This window comes from Colletotrichum fructicola, assembly GCF_000319635.2.
Source record: "Colletotrichum fructicola Nara gc5 chromosome Unknown KSG_Nara_v1_contig08, whole genome shotgun sequence".
Lineage (NCBI taxonomy): Eukaryota > Fungi > Ascomycota > Sordariomycetes > Glomerellales > Glomerellaceae > Colletotrichum > Colletotrichum fructicola.
This window is the reverse complement of record NW_027094058.1, coordinates 178,825-199,906: the sequence shown is the minus strand read 5'-3', so window position 1 is coordinate 199,906 and position 21,082 is coordinate 178,825. Positions and strand designations below refer to the sequence as shown.

Sequence of the window (21,082 nt, the reverse complement as noted above, 5' to 3'; positions counted from 1 at the left end):
TTGTGAGTCTACCAGTAGTAGTAACCAGGAGGTTTATCTGCCTGCCCACGAGCGGTAAGGTCAAGGCCTTTTCGGTCAACGGTGACACATCGCCGTCATTGCGGTGTAGGAACCGTTGGCGTGGAAGATAGAAAGTCAGGTGGTAACTCTCTCTGCAGGACAAGACAGATGAGGGAGTCTAGTGCCCACGGAGTAGAATGCAGAGAGGCAGAGAAAGGCAGTGCCCTCAGATATCGTAGCGGTTATAAGCAGGATTCTGGATAGAATACTACTACTAGCAGAATCGGTATTCATGCTGATCAACCCAAGAGCGTGGATAGCCTACCTCGGGGCGTGTTCGCTATCGCTGCAAGCCACCACAAATGTATAAGAAGAGGGGGGCTCCCTCGCGTCTGCAGGACTACTAAGGAGGGTCGTACGATGCGCTCTGAACAAGACAGGCTATCTTCTCCATAACTGAGACATGTCCCTTTTAGTGCCCGCCTCTCACTCGCCAATAGAATCATGTAATCTCTCCCAAAATACTTCAACTGCTACTTTCGTCTGTAAATCTCCAGTGAGGGGGAAGCATTTATAGGGCCGCTAACAGGGACGTGTCTCAGGCATTAAAGATATGGGACAGACCATGGGGCTAAGAAGGAGAGGAGAGCTAGTGTAGGTTAATTGGTGGGTTTTTATACAGCCCTGCTAGCATTATAGAAGCTGCATCCGCCCGCTTTAGCTCGCAGCGCCAAGCTACATATCACTATATTTCCAATACACTAGCGCCGAGCGTTGTGAAGCGTAAGGAGTAATTCAGAGCAATCTTTGTTGCAAGAGCAATGACGTCCAGCTAGCGCACATCTGGATTTTCTGTTGCTTCTGCAGCGCGAGACGTTAAGAGAACCTTGAAGGATCCTGGATGAGATGGAAGGAATCTTTCCACGCACATATATAGATACGCGCCTAGTTAGCTGCGTCCCGACCAAGACATTCAGGACTCAGACCAGTATCGATATAGTCTCCACTATCCTTTTCACATCTTTGTGTTCTGCCCCTTGAAAGGCCTTATTGTTAGTGTTGTCTCCGTGTCTATATATATATCACTACCTACCTCGCAGCGTCTCAGCGTTGCTGTTGCTTATAGGGCTAGTAGCAGACCATGTCGAGGTCCTTCCTCTAAGCTTTCGTCGTTAGTTGGTGTATGGATATAAGTTGTTTACCGCCGTTTCAGTGCGGGCTGATATACGCTTCCAGCTCCTTCGTGTGTTTTTTTCACTCCTTTTTCTTTTTTCCAGTTTTCTTTTTCTTTTTCTTTTTTTTTCTCCCTCTCCTTTCCCCCTTCATTCTCTGGTTTTTGTTTTAATTAACAATGCCTACACAAGGCAACTAGTCCTTCGGGTTGGAGGCCCCCTTTTTCCTCAGAGAATGTAATTAGAGTCCCGTCTCCGTGTTTCCCTTTGGCGAATCAATCGGGACTGCCGTGCTGTCTAGCAATAAAAAGAGAAAACGCACCGTTTCTCCCGCTTGTCCCTAGGTACACTCCGATGAAGCAGATACTCTACTCTGGTGTAAGTCCCAATTCAGCCTTCCCTTTCCGGTATGTGTAGCTGCGCTAGGACTATAGCTCCTTTCTGAGATAAGCCGTATCATAGTTTACGTATGTGTCTTCTTGGAAGGGCTGCGTTGATCTCCCTGGAATCTTTATTCTTGGACGAAGCTCCATGTGCCCATTGCCCGTCCCTATCTCGTTCTTCATCGTGCGAAGGTCCCTTGTAATTAACTTTGTGATAATCTCTACGCTGTCGTCTTCCTGTCCTGCGTTTCCGCATTTCTTCCACGTATTATATACAATCCCGATAGCCATATATAAGGACCTTGTTTTTGCTGCGCTACCGACAGGAGTAGCTGCTTGCCGTCCTCTTCGCCTGTCATGGCTTGCTCATTGGCCGCGCCAGCATCTTTGGTGAAGCGGTCACTTGCCTACACACTATTCGCAGCAGTCTTTATTCTGCGACCCATTGCGTGCTTGTCGATTTCCTGGTAGCCAGCTCCGATACAGCCGCATGCTTTGCTGCCTTTAGGTCTGTTTTAATTCCCACACCATCATCTAGCTCACAGAAAGAGGGGGTAGGTATTCCTGCGCCGCTCGCTCATTTTCCTCGTATTATCTGATACTCCGTTATCTGAATCAATGTGTGTTACAGTCTCGGTCTGCCTATATAAACCAGACCAGCTATCGCACTTTTTCAAGAGGTTTAGTATATGCCTAATCCTGTCTCACAGCGGACTACCGGTGCAGGCTAAGAGCCGGAAAATATTCTAACCTATACACCACCACGACTGATGCCGTGACCTCTATGTCCACACGGCTCGCTTCCTCGTATCGTCTACAGGCGGTAGTACACTGAGCCCGTTACAGCCTCCTCTAGTCTAACATCATACTTGGTCGATAGGTCCATCCGTACGGGACTGCTAGTGTGGCCGAGTAGGTGGTTGTCTAGGTCGGGTCGGCCGGGATGGCTGCCCCACTCTAGTTGGCCTGCTGCCTTGGGCAGGGCGCGGACGGGTAGCGGGGATTATGCTGATCTGCTTCTTCGTGAATGTGGGGAATGGCCTCGGAAGGCCCAAGTTAGCATTTCTCGCCGGCTTCCGCGCCACGGTAATGCCTTCGTTCGCCATGAACTGCTTGCATCCCCAAGTGAGCAGACCCTTATCATTGACAGATTCACCACCACCGCAGGCATTTTGTGCTATGTCACAATCTCATCAGCACCATATCGACTGCACTGCCCACCACAGAATGTGAGACGGGTGTAATACTCACGTCCTAGGGAGCCACTTATGCCTGCTTTTCCAAAGGCCACAATGCGCGTGGCTGGGGGCCGTCTCCGCGCCTCCTGCGACACCTCATCATCCAAGTTATACTGAAACGGCGTGTTAGTAATAGTAAGCATCTAGCGGCAGACCCACCATTCGACATGGTGTGGCTAACCTGCAGTAGGATGGACTTACCTGGTGAACTGTGAAGACTTCCGCACAGCTCGCTCGGGTCTGGTGCTCCTTATTGACGGGGACTTTCTTAGAAGCTTGTAGCTGTGCCTGGCATCGCTCAAGAGCAAGTCGGACCTCCGGTTTGGAACGGGAATCGGCGAACTTGTTATACACGAACCAGCCACCCTTTAAACTGGAGGATAGGTAGATGTCCTTCCCGAGAGCCATAGCTGCCATCATGCTGGGCTGAAGGTTTTGATCGATACCGTCGGCCCGGAACTTGGACTGCATTTGCGTGTGGGCCAGACTGGCAAGCCCGTAGAGTTGGTCGTCTGTGAAGAGCGTAGCAGTGTCTGCTGTGAACGTGAGTTTAGACGAGTAGATAACGCGCTGGGCGTTCTCATAGGCGCCTTTGTCGAGCTTAATGCCAAGGTCCTGAGCCAGGACGCTTGTAACTATGGTGAACAGCACAAGCAGGCCCGAGAAGCTGGCCGTCCAGCCGTGGGACATGGCAGACCACATCGAAGCTTTGATCAGTCGGGGGGGGAGGTGAAAGGATTGTTAGGGTTGACAGATGCCCCGGTTCCCAGTACTTATTGTGGTCAGAGGTAAACAGTCGATGTTTGTGAGGAGCAATACGCCGTGAGGCCGGTGGACTTCAGCAGCAGAAAGCGGTGATCGAATAATACTTATAGCCGGACAAGGCCCCTATGCGAGATCCTAATGATAAGATGGCCTCCTGATAAATCCCCCAACAGGCGACAGAACTGACAACATCCTGCCTTACCTCAATACTGAGAAGGATCCGCTGCGAGGGCTTCTCCGAGCCGTGTAAGGTGGTTTCGGGTGGTTCAGACGGATTGAAAGAGTGAAAGCCGCAACAAGCCGCAAGCCTGGTCTACGTTGCCCTGCGAGGAAATTGACATGTTCCTGCAGGCTAGGCGGAGGACTCCCAGACGGCGGCACCGAACTCTCGGGGAAGGATATCGGAGCCACAGACAATGAGTGTATAGTCAACGGTTTGCTAGACCCTGCGTGTCGGGAACCCCGAAGTCAGGGCGCAAGGGAGTACTTATATCCGATTAGGCCAAAGGTAAGCTAATTACGAGGTGACGAGCTTGGACGTCAACTAGCACCAGCATCGCAACGTTCTACCTTCGTTGAAGCCGGAGACCTGGTATGCGCTAAATATAGTGTCGCAGAATCTAAAGGGTCCCACTCGGCAGAGGCAACAGATGGAAGGAACAAAAATCTAATTAATGCGGAGGTGGGTTGTTAGGGGGGGGGGCGGGTGCGGAGGGTCGGTAAGTCGGGCGGGCCTAGTGCAATCTCATCCGTTGCCCTCGGGAACCCCGTGGCTGGAGCCTCGATCGGAGACTTGACACCGCCGTTACCCCAGCAGTCGTCTCCGCGCCGGCCGGAAGGGGCTCGATTCCAGCTTTTTCACAGACACCGAAGTTGAGCCACAACAACCAACCCCACATATCACGATCTCTTTTCCCCAACCAACGCATATCGTGAAACCCAACGCGCCTATATGATGAGTGACGCAAAACGTGTGATTCATGCATTTGGCTAGGAGATATTAGTCGGCTTCACAGCATACCTCAGGCTTTATGTTAACACCTTTCAGAGGTCGTGGATGGCTTGGGAGCCGGAACGAAATCAGGAGACAAGAGAGACAGAGGACGGGTAAAAGACGAGAGATGAGAGACAGAGACGAAGTGAGGGTAATCAAAGCTATCACTACGCTGGTCATACTGACCAATGGCCGCTTGTTTTGCTCCTGGTGATCCTTGTTGTTATCCAATAATATATTGCCTTATCCAATTCCTTCCCAAATACCATAAGCAATTGCGAGCTATACAAATGGCGTACAAAAGAAAACAATGCTCTACGTCGGGTTCTATTCCACCATGACCAGCCACATTTTCTCGCGCCACACGGAAACACATATCTGACTTTCAAACTGAGGCGGCGCACTCGATTCCTCAAGAGTCGGTTCGACAATTCCAACAATGCTTTTAGACGCCCCTTTACGATCACTACCTTTTATGGAGCGAGCGCCCTTTGATTGATTCGCTCTGGGTTTCACCGGGTAGGCTTCGTTTGGCGGCTGCCTTGGCCACCAGCCGGTCTGCTCGGGCCACCTCGCTCCAGTGGCTTGAATGTCGATCGATAATTCTTGGAGTCGTCCGCAGAGACGGAGGTATGGAGAGCCATCCGCATGTCCGCCTTCTTCTTCGGGTTGCCGGCCGGCTTCTGCATCTCCTTGCGCGCGTCGTTGAGCTTGAACGCTTTCGGGGGCTGGGGCCGAGGCTCCGTCGGCTTAACATGCTTCGTCACGCTGCCTTTGTACCAGTACACCGACCCATGATTGCTGCGCCCAAGAGGGACTAGAGACTTGACGTCAATAACGAGGCCGCCCTCCTCCTTCGCCTCTCGCACCACACAATCAGCCAGCGTGGTATCATGGCGTGAGTCGTAGCCGCCCCGAGGCAGGATGTAGCCGACCTGGTCGAAGTTGCCATTTGCCGGAATCATCCAAACGTTGCCGTCTTTGTCGTAAGGGACGACACCACATCGCACGCGATCTTTGGAGCCCTTGAGGGTCACTGGGTTATTGGTCAGTCATAAGCTCCTGGCTCTGATCTAGCGAGTGAGGCGTGCAGTTATTACTGACCTGAACCGTCTTTGCCTCCGGTCTTGACCGTATCAGAGGGGAGGCGCCAGGCATCGACGCCCTTCATACCCTGCCACACGTCCTTGTCTCCCGGCAAGAGGTCTTTCCCATTCTGTGCCGTGACGGCGTGGATAGCGAACGCACCCCAAAGTGCAACAGACCACACGTTAGAAACGGAATACTGCATCTTTTCTGTTGGCTGGATAGCTGTATATCTTTTATTGGTTTGTTTGTTTGTCACGTACTCCGTGAGAGAGTGAGAGAGAGTGAAAGAGAGAGAGTGAGAGAGAGTGAAAGAGAGAGAGTGAGAGAGAGTGAAAGAGAGAGAGTGAGAGAGAGTGAGAGAGACTGAGAGAGAGTGAGAGAGAGTGAGAGAGACTGAGAGAGAGTGAGACGGAAATCTGACCTCCACCTGTGTAGGTCGGCTCGTCCAAGTCAAAATATTACAACAGGCAATCTCGGAGCAAGTAGAGCAGTAGTAAAGAAGCCAACTAGGGGAGATAGTATCAGCGATAGAGCTAACACATTATATACCATAATCCACCACGGCCACCTCCCTGCTGTTCCCGGCTCAGCCTTCTTCGGGGTGCCCGTCTACGCTCATTCACCCTTGGTCATTCGGCATTGCCGTCAACTGCTAATAACATTGCTAGCTATCAGCTCCATCATGGAATCGCCGTACATGAGAGTATAAGGACCAGGTGGGAACCCTGGTCATCGGCTCCTGCGTTCCATCCCCTCTCTAAAGTCAATCTGCACGAGGTGTAACGCGCACGAACGGTCGCCCCGAGTCCTGATGATTTTGACCGGATGGCTGGAACGGCCTTAGTCGGAGCCAGAACCGGAAAACGGAGCTTTGTTAGTCTAGCAAGAACCCGGGAGAGGACTCTCCTGATTAGGAGTTAGGCAAAGGTTCTGACAAGTTCGACTAGGCGGGGATCGGGTACCAGAGGCCGGCTCCCACGAACATAACATCGGGCCCAGATGCCAAGGGCGGTGATGACCGGAATACGACGCAGCCATGCATCCCCAATCCCATCATTATCGCCGCGCTAGAACGTGTTCACGCCATTCTCGGCAGCCTTGTCGCTTATCGTATCTCACACTTACTAATTAGCGGCCCCTCACGTTACATTCAAGGTTTTGGTCTTTTACTAACGTTATAACGCTAGTATATGAGGATGTGGAGTAGTAGCAATTGGCTATTGTTCGGAAAGATCGACAATCCTTTTTCAGCGACTTACATACGTTGATCAGCGGGTATTTGGAGAAGTTTAATGGACATGGCGTCTCTCAGTAGTTGATGGGATAGTTACAGCCTTCTGCGTCAAGTAGACGGATGTCTCGAACGCTCCAAACGCCGGAGAGAGAAGTCAAAAAAAGAAGAAAGAAAAAAAAAGAAAAGCGCCATTAGTCTGACAGATGCCATCTCTCCCCAAGTAGTCGCTCAGCAACGCCCACGAACTTCATCAGGAGGTGCTTTGCAATACAGCCCTTGCCCGTCAGCGCACTCGAAGCCGGTACCAGCAACCTCACGGCAGGCAGCCTCCCACTCTTTCCCTGCGATCTGGTCGCTGTCGGTAGACTTCACACACTGGTCGATGCGTCAGGGCCGTTGTCCAATCGGGTCGCCAGAGATGATCATACCTGTCCAGAGGAGGCGTCGAACTCGCCCTTGCCCCACTGGTGCTGCTTTGAAGCGTATAGCCCGCATGCCTTCGCGGTGATACGTAGGTTGGGACCGCCGCCATTGTGACACGCGCAGCTATCGTGAAGGTCGGCAGAACATTGGGGACGTTAGGTGAGACAGTCTAGGTGGAATGGCTAGAGACGCCTGGGACTTACGCGACTTACGCGACAGATAGGAGGGCTAAGCCGACAGCGGCCTGCAAGAAACACAGCTGCATCGTCACACAGAAAGGTTCGATGCTCCGCTACTACCGTTGCACCGTGGGAAACAACAAGTGGAATCTGACCGTTTGTGTAGGACGATAAAAACGCTATGCCCGGCGCATAGGCTACATAAAGCAGCAATGCAGAAGTGGAGAGGCACCTGTGACAAGTGTGAGTAGAGAGGAGGGCTAGCGGGAGCCTCGATCATGACAGTATGAGGTGACCCATCCAGTCTTATATCCACAGCCCGGTAGTAGGGGATGGTTTTTCCGACAACTAGCACGGTGGCGTGTTAAATCACCAAGGGATGTGCATCCATGATCTATCTGGCTTCAGCTGGCTCGTGGTGTTTGCCTACCGCATCCACTAGACGTACCAGCTATGGGCCGCTGGGTGCACGTCGTTTCTTTACCAGATGGCCGGAGTCGCCGCTGGACACAGCGAAGCTTATTTGCGTCCTCCTATGTCCGTCTTTCGTGTCGCGGACTCCTCACTTCCATCCGTTATTAACCCGGTTCGCCGTTGTGGAGCCACGTTGAGCCGACGGGTGGCTTGTTTTTCGGTCCTTGACATCTGAGGAGCTCATACCTGTCTGATTACATGCCCACATATCGCCGTCTTGCCCGTTGTCTAGGTTCAAGATGCGACGCCGAGAAGGTATATCCTTGCAGGTCATGGGCAGTGGGGCTCCGAGCCCCACAGCCGGTCAACGGCACTCGTTAGGACAAGTCACTACACTGGTGTTCGGGCGGAGTGCCCCTGTCACCGAGCAGAACTTCTGCACATTCTTCTGCAGAAACCCCGTCTTATTTTCCCGTACTCTAGAATCTCAAATGTGATTCTTGCAGCCGCCGGGCAGGTCTTCGCAGGGCCTCGGCAGCCCCGAAAGTCATCCAGACTACGTCCGGCAGTCCGCGAGGGCCGTCATGCGCGTCGCGCCTGTCGTTTCCAACCGTCCGCGTGTCAGGCTTCGTCCACCTGGTCCATTTTTTTTCTTTTGATTTTTTTTATCATGCCCCTGCTGAAGTAGAAAAGATGAAAAGAAAAGGAAAGGACAGAAAAGGAAAGAAAAGAAGAAGGGAAAGGGGAAAGGTGAAAGGGGAAAGGGGAAAAGGGAAAGCAAACCCATCTTCAACCTTCCCTGTCAGAAGGCTTTCTTCCCTCGAAAGGTTTCGTTCACCGGGTTCAACGAAATCTGTCGTCGGGCCGTATGAACCCTAGTGAGGCCCCTCTGGCTCGCGGGCCTCGTTATGTCGCCCCGCCCCGCCGCCGCCGCCATTCTGGACCTGGGTGCCGTCTGTGCCCCGGCATGAGATCGTCTACGCAGTACCTTACCGAAGCAGCCACTTCATACTGGTACTAAACAGGTCTCATTACACTGCCTTACCTTAAGCGTCGATGGAGTAAGCGATGCTAGCAGCACAACGTCCGAAAGTATATATGAACGACCGCAGCCGTCCAGTCCCGTTTCGTGAGCATCTAGCCTCCTCACCACTCTGCGCCCTGCGCTGTACGCTCGTTTCCCTCATCTAGTCCACGACTAGCTGACATCTTCCCGCCCCCATCACTCTCTATCGTCCACCCATCGATACACTACGCGTTCGTTGTCGACATGTCATCCAAGATGAGACGGTCGTTCTTCATCACTGCACTTGGCCTACTCAGTGCTGCTGCCGCTGTTGCTGTCTCCCAGCCTGCCCCTTACCCTCTGCGCTTCGATGACGTCGTCGCTGTGAACGAGGATGGTTCCCACAGAATTCTCAAGACGGCAGAGTACGACGCTCTACTTGCGCGTGTTGCGCCCAGAACTGTCCAGATGACCGTGCCATCTACTGCCGGGGACAGCGTCGCCCGTCGCGACTGCGGAAGGAGCACGGAGGTCCAGGTCGAGTCCGACGAGGAGTTCCTCAACTGGGATGTCGCCATCTCGCCCATACTGAGCTCCCATGGTGGCACTGCCACCGCCTCTGTGGCCAAAGGCTACTCCGTTGGGAATTCAGTCAGTGTTAGCTCAACCGCCAACGTTGCTTTCGCAAAAGTGGCCCTAGGCATGTCTCTCTCAGTCAACTACGCCCAGCGGTGGACGACTTCCGACAGCCAGACACTCAGCTTCACCGTCCCCGAAGGCCAGCATGGCCTCGTCGTATCGCAGCCGCTCGTCCGCCGTGTCACCGGGCGTCTGCTCACCGGCTGCAGTCATCGCCCGATCAGTACGCCGTTCACTTCTGACACCTACACCGACCAAAGCTTCGGCAATCTCGATTTCGTCAAAGGCGTCATCCGACTTTGCAACAGCACCGTCTACCCCATCCCTTACTGCAACGGTCAGGGCTTCCACTACTAAGGCAGAAGGGACCAGCCAGGTCTGTGGTTGTCTTTAATGGACGGTCTCGGCTGCATCGTGGGCGGCGGAGGGAGTATAGGGTTGACTGGGCATGCTCAGATGAACGGAACGGCCGTTGCCCGGATAGTCATGTTCTTGTGCGAGCCCAAAGTGATTCAGAGACCCTACCACCAGTGTGTGGAAATGGTGTTTTGTGTGGTAAAAGTACCTTAGCTATGTCCCTTGATGCATGAATCGGGGTAGAGGTCCAGTGGTCGGCGGGGGCGGGTGATGAGGGCGGGCGTCCTATAAGTGTTTTCGGTCGGCCGAATCGAGATATTTAGTAATATTCAGAATCCTTCTAAAGATACATACATAGGATTTATGGTTAAATATACATACAACAAGATTCTTTCTTGACTTCCATAGGACTTGCCAAAAAAACCTTCGTTCATAAAACTTACGCGGCCCGAATAGCGAAACTATCCTAATCATTGCGGGGGCCCGTACCAGGTGAAGAAGTCCTATTATATCGAAGCTAAGCAGAGACATCTAGCCGTCGAACATATGAAGAAGCCAAAGAGCTCCCTTAGAAAAAGGAGAAACAGGAAGAAAACAGGAGAAAAATCATTCACAGTGCGATGATGATTTGTTGACGGAACAAGCGTGGAGCGTTCGTGGCGTATCACGGAGCCAGCAGAGCCACGAAGGATAGGGTCGGCGCAGGGGAAACTGCTGAATGAAGCTACCTGTGAGAGTTCCCGACGGCACAGCGGGGAAGGAATGTAAAGATCGGACGAGGCGGCCTTAAGAAGTCATTGGTTGAGGAACCAACCGTGAACCATGTTGTACTGACTCATCATAACCAATAATCTCGTGGGCCTTGCTCTCTCATCCACTTGGTTGAATTTCAGGCCACTCTTCTTGAGGCTGTCACCACGCCTGACCCGAAACAGCGACGGATGGGTATGTCATGCCAGGATCGTCTCTCCTTACTAGTACATATCTCAGGATCAGCTGCCGCGGTGGCTCCAGGACACTACCTGGGGATGCGTGGTGATCGTCAGCCCTTCCCTGTGACGTAGCTACCTTCGACCCTCCACTATAGACCATGCGACGTAACGGCCGCTGCGCTTGGTTCCCATAGACTCATAGCTATAAAGTGTACGACTAGGAATGATGATGAGGGGTCGATTATCACAACAGCTTTCGCCTCATAACACCACAGTTGCACGCCCTGACCTGCTCGTGGCTTGTACTAGTGTCGATACCTAACCTTGAAACAGGCGCCGATACTCATAAGCCACGGCCGTCAAGCCGGGGCAGCTTCATGCTTTCCCCGAGGCAAAGCAGGTTATCAGGTCTATCGGGTGTTAAAAACACGTTGGAAAGGCGCATGCAAGGTGTCGATGTCATTGGAAACAACACGCAGCTCGATAACATAAGGTATATTGCATAATCCCACCAACAGCGCTAGCAATCCGATAGTAGAGAGATAAGTAAACAGCTACTAGTAGGTGAGAGATAAAGCAGTGTGGCCGACTGCGTAGTACTACCTTAAAACCTCTGTACTTTCTGTTGGTCCAGGACAACTGTCGGTCAGCACCTTGGGCGGAGATGCACTGTACCGTTGAAGTCGTAGATGTGGTGAGAGATCCCGCATATTATGAGTAGGCGTGGACGGGCCGGAGAGATCCGCGTCCCCTGATCGGCTGAGCCAGCCGCATCCGCTCTAGGCGCGTCATCAGCAGGGGAGGTGGGTGGTGTTTCACGCACACATTGGACACCTGATAAGGAAGGCCCTCCGTCGTTTTATGAGGCTTTACCAGCCTCTAGCGGGCTACCGGGAGCTGTAGAGATTGCAACAGCAATATCAAAGCCAGCTTCTGTCTCTTCGGTTTCTTTACTTTCTACCCAACTAAGTGCCTTACGATTCCGAGATCAAACCGTCCATGATCAGACCAAACCCCTTCCCTTCTATACGTACTCTGCAATCGACCTGAATACTCAGGTCCCTGTTGTTGACAAGGTCTGGCGCTCTCAGCAAGGGCTGCAGCCTACATGCACAAGATAGTGATGATGCTCGGAGTAGTCATCACGGGGGCTCTTTGACAGAGGATGTGGTAGTTAAATTGTTAGGTAGTAAATGCTTAATGACTGAGTTCGGCACGTAGGGCAGTCGCACCGTATTGAAAAGCAGTACGGGACGCCGTCGAACATGGAAAGACTTTGATCCTACGTCTCGGGTGGTCCGATTGACAGGGGCACATCTATATAGGGTCGGGTACTTGCTCGGCGTTGGAGTACATCCAACCACATGTGTACAACTATTGGCCAAAACCCTACGCGCCGCCCATCTCTTCTCTCTCTGACCACCCCTACACGAATGGGGAACCTCGACGAAACGGAATGGCTAAGCTGGGAATGCCGGGGTCGCTGCTATGACGCGAGACGGGTACGCCTACTACTCCGTACCAACGACGTGTTAAATACGCGTGCTAACGCGTCCGCTGTGCTCAGAAGGTGCCATCATCATCATTAGCACAAGAGGCAAGCTTCAACTACAGAGGCTAAGAACCTGATCAGTTTCCCGCCTAGGGCAGTCTATTAATTAACCAACAACCTCTATGTTACTAAGTAGTTTAGACACTGACTATTCCGTGGGCCCAGCAGCGTAGAGTACAAAAGCTTAATGGTTGTCAAGCATAACAAAGCATGTTTCCGAAGGCGTCCTGCTGCAATTTGATGGAAGGACCGGGTTCTGGGCTGTACAGCCCTGTGGATGCACGAACACCAGCTTCATTCGGCTCATGACGTTCGAGGTAGCCAGCGAACAGCACTCCCGTTCGATCTTCGCTCCAAGCTTTCATGGAGGCAGTACGTCACCGCGTTAGCGAAGCCGATGAACTGGCTCGAGCTCTGCAGAGCCGCTAGCAGCAAACCATGCGATTCGACCCCAGACGCTTCCATCACTCTGTTCACAAGGGCGGGGATCCAGAGCAGGATGTACAAGATGGGATACGAGTTGAGAAGCATCATGCGCTTGATGCGCCGCTCCAATCTCCGGGTCTGCTCGTCAATCGAATGATGAGCTGTCGCCGCAGCGGTGAGATTCGGCAGCGTTACTTTATCACTCGCGCCGACGTCTCGGCTAGAGCTCGGTCGGGAGTCCGCCAGGTAATCATCTCCCCGTGGTTGAGGATTACACCGCGATAGCATGCTTCTGCTACTGCTGTCTGATGTTAAACACCTCGTAACAGGAAACGCTGTGGCGTCCGTCGCCAGCGGGGGAAGGTCGTATCCCAGCGGCTGTGCGGTCCGTGGAGGGTGCCGTCCACCCATAGCCGCGACTTGCGGCCGTGGCCAACCCACGTCCAATCGACTCACCGTCGTGTGGCGTGCTGTCAACGGAGCGGCAGTGCTCGTCGAGCTTCCGGTCCAGCCCAAGGAAGCCGGCACCATTGCAGCGGGGCGAAGGCGTTGGCCGAGGTACCACCAGACGTAAGCATAGATGGAAACGGTGGCGAACATGATCCACAGACGCCAAACGTACGTGAGGGCAAATCGAAGATCGGGTCTGTCCCACGTTATCCAGCACCAGTTCCCGCTGACGGGCCCCACGACGCCGATCCCAGCCGCCGCAACGCTGGTAGCAATAGGGACGAGCCACACGCAGAAGCAGATGGAGACCCTCTCGAGGAACGTCCCCTCCGCCATGGACGTTTTTTGTTTTACTACCAGAAGTGTGGCAATGGCGATGGCGAGGATGGAAAAGTCGGACGCTTGCACCGACAGTTGACCGATCACGCTGTTCAGGACACATGCTGTTCCGCGTCGTAACCCTCTGTCTCGGATGTATATGATCCCCGAGACGGTGTTGTTGGCCGAGTTAATGAATTCTTTTTCATTCGGAAGCCGTTAGCCCTCTCGTCCTCTCAGAACAATCTTGACGGGAACCACATTACCGGCCACCATGAGGTTGAGAATGAGGATGTGGCGCAAAGACCGGCGCCGGGTGCGGTGGAGAGCGATGAAGACCAATGCGCCAAACGTCGTTAGGAACGAAAGACTACTCCCCATTAACGTCAAAGATGCAACTAGCGCGTTGAAAGTCATTGCTGACGTATGGCGCCACGATGCTGTAGCTCTTTCCTGCACAGCTACCTCACGCAGAGGCCTTTGTTTTACTCTGTGTAACGTCGAATATATGACCAGCGAGAGGCCATCTTCGCCGTACTAGCCCAGTTACACAATGACCGGGAACCGTCGCGGGTTGGCTTCCATCCAACATTTAATTGCGGGGCTATAACTAACCGGTAGTGCCATTCGAACCTTAGCAAGGGCACGTATCCACTACGCAGTAAACCCGGTAAATGAAGATGATTGAAAAAAAAAAAAAAAAAAAAAAAAAAAAAAAAAGGAAAAAAAGGGAAGAGAGAGGGAAACCAGAGGGGAAGGAAGAGAGAAACAGAGCAAAAGGAAAAGGGAAAGGTTGGGGGCCTTCACAGCGCGGCGCGATCGAAGTTCGGGTGAATTCAACGCCAGTTGGGCGATGGGATGGCATTGTCTGGGCACTAAAATTTACGTTATAACCCTAGTCGTGATCTGAACCAAGTGGGGCCGAGGTAGCCGCAGATGAGGCAATCGGCCCTCGGGAAGAGACACTAGAAAGACAAGGGTTCAGGGTTGGGTTGGGCCGGGGTTGTTAGTATTATTGTTGAAGTCTACTTTGCCGGCCAAGCTATGCTTTGTTCCCTGTCTCCTTCGGTTCTGGCCCCCGCGGCGGGAGATTGTTCGTTAGAAGTCTTCTGTCCGCAAACAGCCGGCTTCGGACAGCCCGTAGGCAAGCTGGATAACTGCGCATTTTAGCTACCAGGTCAGCAGCTACTGATTAGGGACTCGCGATTATCTGTACACTGTCGCCTGCCATAAGAAATTTATTACGTCTCCTGTCCTTGGTTGATCTGTAGCATAGTTACTCGGTACCAGCCGGATCGATGGCCAGTTACCGCATCTATTATCCATCGTCTGACGACGATAGACACCACCCAACGGCTGGGAGGCTGAGATTAGCGTATATATAAATATGGTCGGCGATTCACTAGGATCCGACCTGCCTGTCGTCGCCCTCGGTCGACCCGGTCGGCCGTCATTTGTCAACTAAGACCGTGTTCTTGGCGCAAGCCTAGCCGTGCTGCGTCGTCTTGGATTCGGATGCCTCACCCGGATACCTATTGATACGTACCTTATCATAGTAAACAGATTCCTTCCACACGTCCCGCAACCGATCCCAAGATGCACATGCTCAGACGCGTACGGGCCAACGCTGGGGGATTTTCTGCTTGTCCAATCTTCAAACAAAACCCCCCACTCGTACCTCAAGCTCGCAGAGAGCTGATATTAGGTTGATATGACACTGATATCGGCATTATCCGCGCCTTGCCGCGGTCGCGTCGCCGATTCCGTGAGCCATTGGGGCGACGGCTTCGAGAAGAAAACCGAGCAAGCTCGACATCTGGGCAGAAATATAGCGCGACCAACGATTTAGTAGGAATGTATGGAGCAGGCTTGGAGACGTATGTCAGTGGAGAGATATCGTCTCCACTAATGGACACCGTTTCCCATTCGCGACTTATCCCCTTCCTCCACTCTGCTGCCAATTAGTAACTTCCCTGGATTGCAGCAATGTTCGTTTGTTATCCTTCACCATCGTGGTTTACAAGCTCTTCGCCTTCCTTCGGGTCGTGGCGCTTGCGAGCTACGCGTCTGCTGTGCCTCTAGGCCCTCGTTAACTGTCCCCGCGAGCGAACCACCTCCACCCCAGAGAGGTAGAGAGCCCGTTCTAGTGGAAGGGGAGCTGGGGTCGGGAGACTAATAGTGCAGTCAACCTGCCTCAACTATACTGTTTCTACTTGACATATCCCCGAACGCCAACCATCCTAGTTGGGAATAGCATTAGCCGCTGTTTAGAGGGCAACGAGATCTTTAAAGGAACGCCATCATTGTCTACTGTACTTCATTGACTACCTAGTACATTGCTACTAAACAGAGCATGAGGTCCATCCATCCCATGGCCGTCCACCACACACCACACTTATTACGGCGTGCCGAATCTTGCTTAGACTGTCTTGATACTAACGGGTTTCAGCCTTGGGGCGCTAGGTCCGGGCAATCAAACCCGCGCACATCCTCTCGACGAGCTCGAAGGTGTTGTCGAGGGCATTCGTATCGGCCAGGTTCTTCCGGAACGGTCTGATGCCGTCCGTGTAGTGCTTCCTGTTGGTCCTGATCTTGGAGAAGGCGTCCCGGATCTCCTTGACGGATACGTAGTCCGTCTTGGAGAGCGCGGCGTAGGGGATCTGCGGCAGACCGATGCCGACGCCCATCCTCTCGAGCCGACGTGCGAAGTACGTCTGGTCGGCGGCGTAGTCCGTCGGCAGGATGATTTGGGGGACGCCCGCGGCGATGGCGTCCGTCATGGAGCCGACGCCGCCGTGGGTCAGTACCAGGGACATCTCCGGGAACAGCGTGGCCCACGACGTCTCGCCCACGAACAGGTGGAAGACGCGTCCGTTGTGGGTGAGGCGCCGGAAGCTGGACTCGGACCGTTTGACGTTGTGCAGGATGATGAAGCTCCAGTCGGTGAGGGCGGCCAGCTCCTGCTTGGCGACCTCAAAGAATGCCGGGAAGGCGTGGTCCTTGTCGAAGGGGCGTTCCTTCATGCCCATTCCCATGTAGAAGATGGGCCGCTTGCCCTGCTTGTCGATCCACGAGTACACCTCTCCCTGGCGGCCCGGTCTGGCCGTGCTGGAGCGACCGGACAGCCGCGGAAGCTTGCCGACCATGGCCGCCCCGACGGCGTTGGGGGACGAGCTGTCCCAGATCTCGGGCTGCTGTGCGTAGATCCGGATATGGTTGGGCTTGATGTCCTTCTTCGTGAGGGCGGTGGAGCGGATGCCGGGCAGGTAAAAGACCTGGAGCTCGACCAGGATCCGGTCTCGGGCGGGCGCCGTCAGCTGCTGGATCTGGCGGCGCTGGTCCGGCGTTGTAGCGGAGGGGGGGATGAAGTGGCTCGCGACGATGAGGTCGGGCGACCAACCGTGGAGGATGGACGCCATTTTCTGGATAAACATGGCGACCGCCTGGTCTCGTCGGGGTGGGTTCGTCTTCGAGGCCCACTCTCGGTTGTCGTTGGCGAACTTGGCCTTGAGACCTTCGGGGAAGAAGTCCCGGTAGCTGTCGCCGAGGACAATAGCGTGCTTGACGTCGAAGATGGCCGGTCTATCGAGCATGCCTTGGAGCACCGACGAGAGCAAGGGGACGTCGCCGTTGCTCCCGCCATAGATGATGAAGAAGACCTCGATCTTGCCCTTGTTCTTGCTGCGAGCCTGGAGGCCCCTCTGCAGCTGAGTCTCAACGGCCTTCAGGGCCTGGGACGGGCCGGGGATCTTGCTGCCCGGGGCGCCGGCCAGGATCTCGATGACCTCTCTGACCTGAGAGTCCGCGGCGGTAGATGGGCGCTGAATACCCCGGGCGGCCAACGCCTCAGCCGCGACACTGCTGTTCCAAGCATCCGTTCCCAAGCCCTCTGGTTCACCAGGTGCACCTCCTGGGACGGGGCTGGCGGCGGCGACGGCGGCAAGAGAGCTGCCAGCGAAGAGGGCGAATATCAATAAGACACAAAGCGTGCGCAGCGGTTTGTACAGCCTCGCGGCGTCCCTCTCGAGAGACATGATGTTAGGACGCAGGTGTTTTCGCCTTGGTAATTGAAGACGATGGCGAGTAGAGTAGCTGCGAGATAGAGAGAGAGGGAGAGAGAGAGAGAGAGAGAGAGAGAGAGAGAGAGAGAGAGAGAGAGAGAGAGAGAGAGAGAGAGAGAGAGAGAGAGAGAGAGAGAGAGAGAGAGAGAGAGAGAGAGAGAGAGAGAGAGAGAGAGAGAGAGAGAGAGAGAGAGAGAGAGAGAGAGAGAGAGAGAGAGGTGAAGCTCTCAGATGACGGCTGATCACAAAGTTATCCTGAAATCATGCGTCCAATCAATGATATTCCTAAATATTTCATTTCGGCGTCTCCTCAGCTAGGAGGAGCCCAGCTGTGGAACGAGGAGGAGGTACTAACGCTGGGCCAGACGGTCAACCCGCCGTCCAGAACATCTTGACACCGCAGGACTTTTCGTATGGTGCTGTCTGCAGTCGAACGAACATGTGCGTCCAAGTTGGATGCTGTTGACACGGACCCCCCGCGTCTTGGCTCTCATTGGGGGGTGAGGGGGTCGTGGCCGCCTTCAGCCGAGCTGGCGGCTGGCCCGTTGCGAGGAAGAGCCCTCTTCGATTGCTTGCCGGGGCTGCGCTTGGGACGAGGAAAGCATCGCAACATGCCCATCGCAGCATCCTCGTCGAAGAGAATGAGGGACACCAGCGTGTGCGGTGGCTCTTGGTCGGATATTGCCGTCCGGGCAGCTGTACGGACGAAGTGGGCTCTCAGTTTTCGGAGACGCCGCCGTCAGCCTTTTGCTGAGATCCCCGACCGGACCCAGTCTCCAGGCCTGGTTATTGCTCTTACCAAAGTGCCGGAATCACCAGAAAACCAAATCGCTCGAAGGCGGGGAAGACTAGTAAACTCCTCGTCCTCCGCGGAACACGGTGCGTCGCAAGCGTTGTCCTCTCACTACTTGACCCCTCCGGTCTGCGCAACGTCCTCGATCCGACTTGAAGAGGTCCCCGACACGTTGTGCTGCAGGTCCCTACATTGAAGGCGTCCCTTCCCCGCAAAATCCAACTTCACGCTCCTTTAGTCGTTTTCAGGCTTCGCCTTCCCCATCAATCTTTTTTCTATCGTTTCCCTCGCTCGTTTCGTCATGCACTGGTCTCTTGCCACTCTAGGCTGCCTTCTGGCGGCCTCGGCCTCGGCCGTACCGCTCGCAACGCAGCATGTTCCGGGCCTCGCCGCTCCCGTCCTGTCGTCATCAGCAGGAGACCTCGGGGCCGAAGACGACGCCGGAGCGCACGTGCATCTCACCACGGCCGGCTCGCTCGTCGGCAGAGACATCAAGAAGGGCTGGTTCAGTGCCCAGGAGGCAGCGATGCTCCAGAAGGAGTCGGAATCCGACGTCAACTTCTTCCACCTCATGGACAGCCTCGACACCCTCAGCCAGCTTTTAGATCGGAACAGGATTCCCTGGGCTGTCGCCGGCGGCCTTGCCTTGAAGATCCACGGCCAGCCCAGCCGTTATACCGGCGACATTGACATTGTCGTCCAGACGACGATGTCCAAGCTCAAGACAGCGCTGAGCAAGGACAAGAAGTTTATTCTCCCCGGCCCCGGATGGCCAAGCGATTCGCACCTGCGGGTCTACCACAACCAAGGGAGCTCGTCGAAGCCGAAGTATATCGAGGTTGATATGATCATTGCAGGTTAGCTTTACCTTACTCCTTGCCCTGCCTTGCCTTACCCCCACCCCCCGGGTGGGGAGCTCGTTCGTTCGTGGAGCGATATTGACGTACATCATAGGCACGCTCACGACACCCGAAAATCTCAGAGCCAACTCAAAGGATATCCAAAAGGAGACGAGGGCCAAGAAGGCGCTCACCATCCACGTGATGAGACTTGGAAAGATCTTCAAGTCCAAGGTCTACGCTTTGGCCGCAGACCATCGCAACAAGAACGACAAGGACATGAAGGATATCAGCTGGATCATTGAGAAGACCCCTGGGGCCCTCGTTAACGTCCAGCAGGACCTGACATACGATCTGCGGCAGCTGGTGATTATGCATCTCGTCCGCCTGAGGTCGCCCCTGGTCGCTAAGGCCAGAGAGCTCCTCGGAGTCGATAACGGCGCGCGTCTCCACGCGGTGCCAGCCCCGCAGATCGTCGGTGTCCCGCCGAACCAGGAGCCGGGCTTCGTCAGCTGGCTGTTTGACGGCACCCCTGGCCACACCGTGTGGGGCTAGATGTAGTGAGGTAGGGCTGACGGTCATCGGACGGATGGCGGGCGGGCGGGCGGTTCGGATGGCTGGCGGAAGTAATCCAATCGGGGAGTGTACCGAGGATGGCTTGTATCTGGTTTCCTGTTGTTTTAGCTGGAGCTGGCGTACAAGTATGGACGAGGTCGCAGTCCACGGTTTGAATGTGCGCGGGACGGCCCGAGCGGTCTCGGTGGGGGCTGCAATGTAACGCACCTTGAGGAATTCAGTATACTTACACACGTTGCCTTTCGCCGAGAAAACGTCGATGAATTAATTAATTTCCTTTCTTCTTACTTAAAAAAAAAAAAAAAAAAAGGGGCTCCTATTACTGTTAGACTTCCGAATGGGCCATGGCCATGGGAACATACACTACCACCCACCTTCTTAAATTTGTTTTCATGTTATTTGACCCATGGATTCTCGTCCTACTAACGCAAGCTGCGGCTGTATTGCACTTATTGGTCCTCTCTGCTTATGTTAAGGCTTTGTAGTACCTAGATGCGTATATCGCCCAGCAGCATGCTTGCAGTCTACTGACAGACTTATCACACAAAGGGGCCTGCGCAAGTCATCCTAGGCGGAGCCGAGTGGGACGTGACGACCTCTGTTGTTTGCAGCCTCCGGCCCCCTCGGACGTGGTTGTGGAGGAGGCAGGGACAACACGGTCAGAGTCACCCGCACCCAGCGGCCAAGAGACGGACAAAGCCGTCGTCGGGAGGTCCGATGCTTCGTGAAAACAAGCTCTAGCGTCTACTTTTAGATGCACGACCTATCGCCTTTGGCGTCCTCCTCAACTGACCTGTCGCCGGCCTTGCCTAGCTATAAACTGGCGACTTTTCTGCGTATGCCACAGGCTAGGCCTACGTGGACTACACGCGCCTCTACAGTGCTGGACAAAGGCCATGCTGCTGTTTGAGCGAAGAGGAGGCCCTGTGGATTGGACAATAGACCCGCCGCACTCTCTACCACTTCTGTTGCGGCCCTCGGGTTGTCCGACGGCGAGACCAACATAGTTCCTAGCGGCCAGAGGGCCCCACTTGCGGCCCACTAGACGGGATGTCGTTGAATCTGCCGACACTGGCCTCCCCGGCCGAGTGCAGATTGATGCTATACCCGGTCTTCGTTAACGAGTCACGGCCAGGCACGCCCTGCCCAGCCTCCGCAGACCCGGAAGACTAATTACGCTCCGGTGGAGGGCGGTGGGGATAATATACGTGTCGGCAGCAAGGACTACTATTTCGAGAACCT

At 54.3% G+C, this 21,082-nt stretch overlaps 7 protein-coding genes across 7 annotated transcripts; 2 read left to right on the top strand and 5 right to left on the bottom strand.

Moving 5' to 3' along the window:
• Positions 1 to 2,454: 2,454 nt before the first annotated feature.
• CGGC5_v013074 (uncharacterized protein) lies at positions 2,455 to 3,483 on the bottom strand (the record flags this gene model as incomplete). The annotated part of the gene is made up of 3 exons (XM_066152837.1): positions 2,455 to 2,732; positions 2,807 to 2,906; positions 2,995 to 3,483. The coding sequence occupies 3 exons, from the start codon at positions 3,481 to 3,483 to the stop codon at positions 2,455 to 2,457; spliced, it is 867 nt and encodes a 288-aa protein (XP_066007731.1).
• A 1,581-nt stretch (positions 3,484 to 5,064) lies between these two features.
• CGGC5_v013073 (uncharacterized protein) lies at positions 5,065 to 5,843 on the bottom strand (the record flags this gene model as incomplete). Its single annotated transcript, XM_066152836.1, has 2 exons — positions 5,065 to 5,588; positions 5,657 to 5,843. 2 exons carry the CDS (start codon positions 5,841 to 5,843, stop codon positions 5,065 to 5,067), a joined length of 711 nt encoding a protein of 236 aa, XP_066007718.1.
• A 1,260-nt stretch (positions 5,844 to 7,103) lies between these two features.
• On the bottom strand, positions 7,104 to 7,563 carry CGGC5_v013072 (uncharacterized protein; the record flags this gene model as incomplete). Its single annotated transcript, XM_066152835.1, has 3 exons — positions 7,104 to 7,250; positions 7,304 to 7,442; positions 7,511 to 7,563. 3 exons carry the CDS (start codon positions 7,561 to 7,563, stop codon positions 7,104 to 7,106), a joined length of 339 nt encoding a protein of 112 aa, XP_066007727.1.
• A 1,610-nt stretch (positions 7,564 to 9,173) lies between these two features.
• Positions 9,174 to 9,893, top strand: CGGC5_v013071 (uncharacterized protein; the record flags this gene model as incomplete). The annotated part of the gene is made up of 1 exon (XM_032028494.2): positions 9,174 to 9,893. One exon carries the CDS (start codon positions 9,174 to 9,176, stop codon positions 9,891 to 9,893), a length of 720 nt encoding a protein of 239 aa, XP_031875235.2.
• Positions 9,894 to 12,680: 2,787 nt separating this feature from the next.
• On the bottom strand, positions 12,681 to 14,198 carry CGGC5_v013070 (uncharacterized protein; the record flags this gene model as incomplete). Its single annotated transcript, XM_066152834.1, has 5 exons — positions 12,681 to 13,771; positions 13,838 to 13,941; positions 13,996 to 14,019; positions 14,061 to 14,098; positions 14,187 to 14,198. The coding sequence occupies 5 exons, from the start codon at positions 14,196 to 14,198 to the stop codon at positions 12,681 to 12,683; spliced, it is 1,269 nt and encodes a 422-aa protein (XP_066007728.1).
• Positions 14,199 to 16,030: 1,832 nt separating this feature from the next.
• Positions 16,031 to 17,605, bottom strand: CGGC5_v013069 (Sterol 3-beta-glucosyltransferase; the record flags this gene model as incomplete). The annotated part of the gene is made up of 1 exon (XM_066152833.1): positions 16,031 to 17,605. One exon carries the CDS (start codon positions 17,603 to 17,605, stop codon positions 16,031 to 16,033), a length of 1,575 nt encoding a protein of 524 aa, XP_066007586.1.
• A 1,121-nt stretch (positions 17,606 to 18,726) lies between these two features.
• Positions 18,727 to 19,819, top strand: CGGC5_v013068 (uncharacterized protein; the record flags this gene model as incomplete). The annotated part of the gene is made up of 2 exons (XM_066152832.1): positions 18,727 to 19,282; positions 19,380 to 19,819. 2 exons carry the CDS (start codon positions 18,727 to 18,729, stop codon positions 19,817 to 19,819), a joined length of 996 nt encoding a protein of 331 aa, XP_066007686.1.
• Positions 19,820 to 21,082: the final 1,263 nt, after the last annotated feature.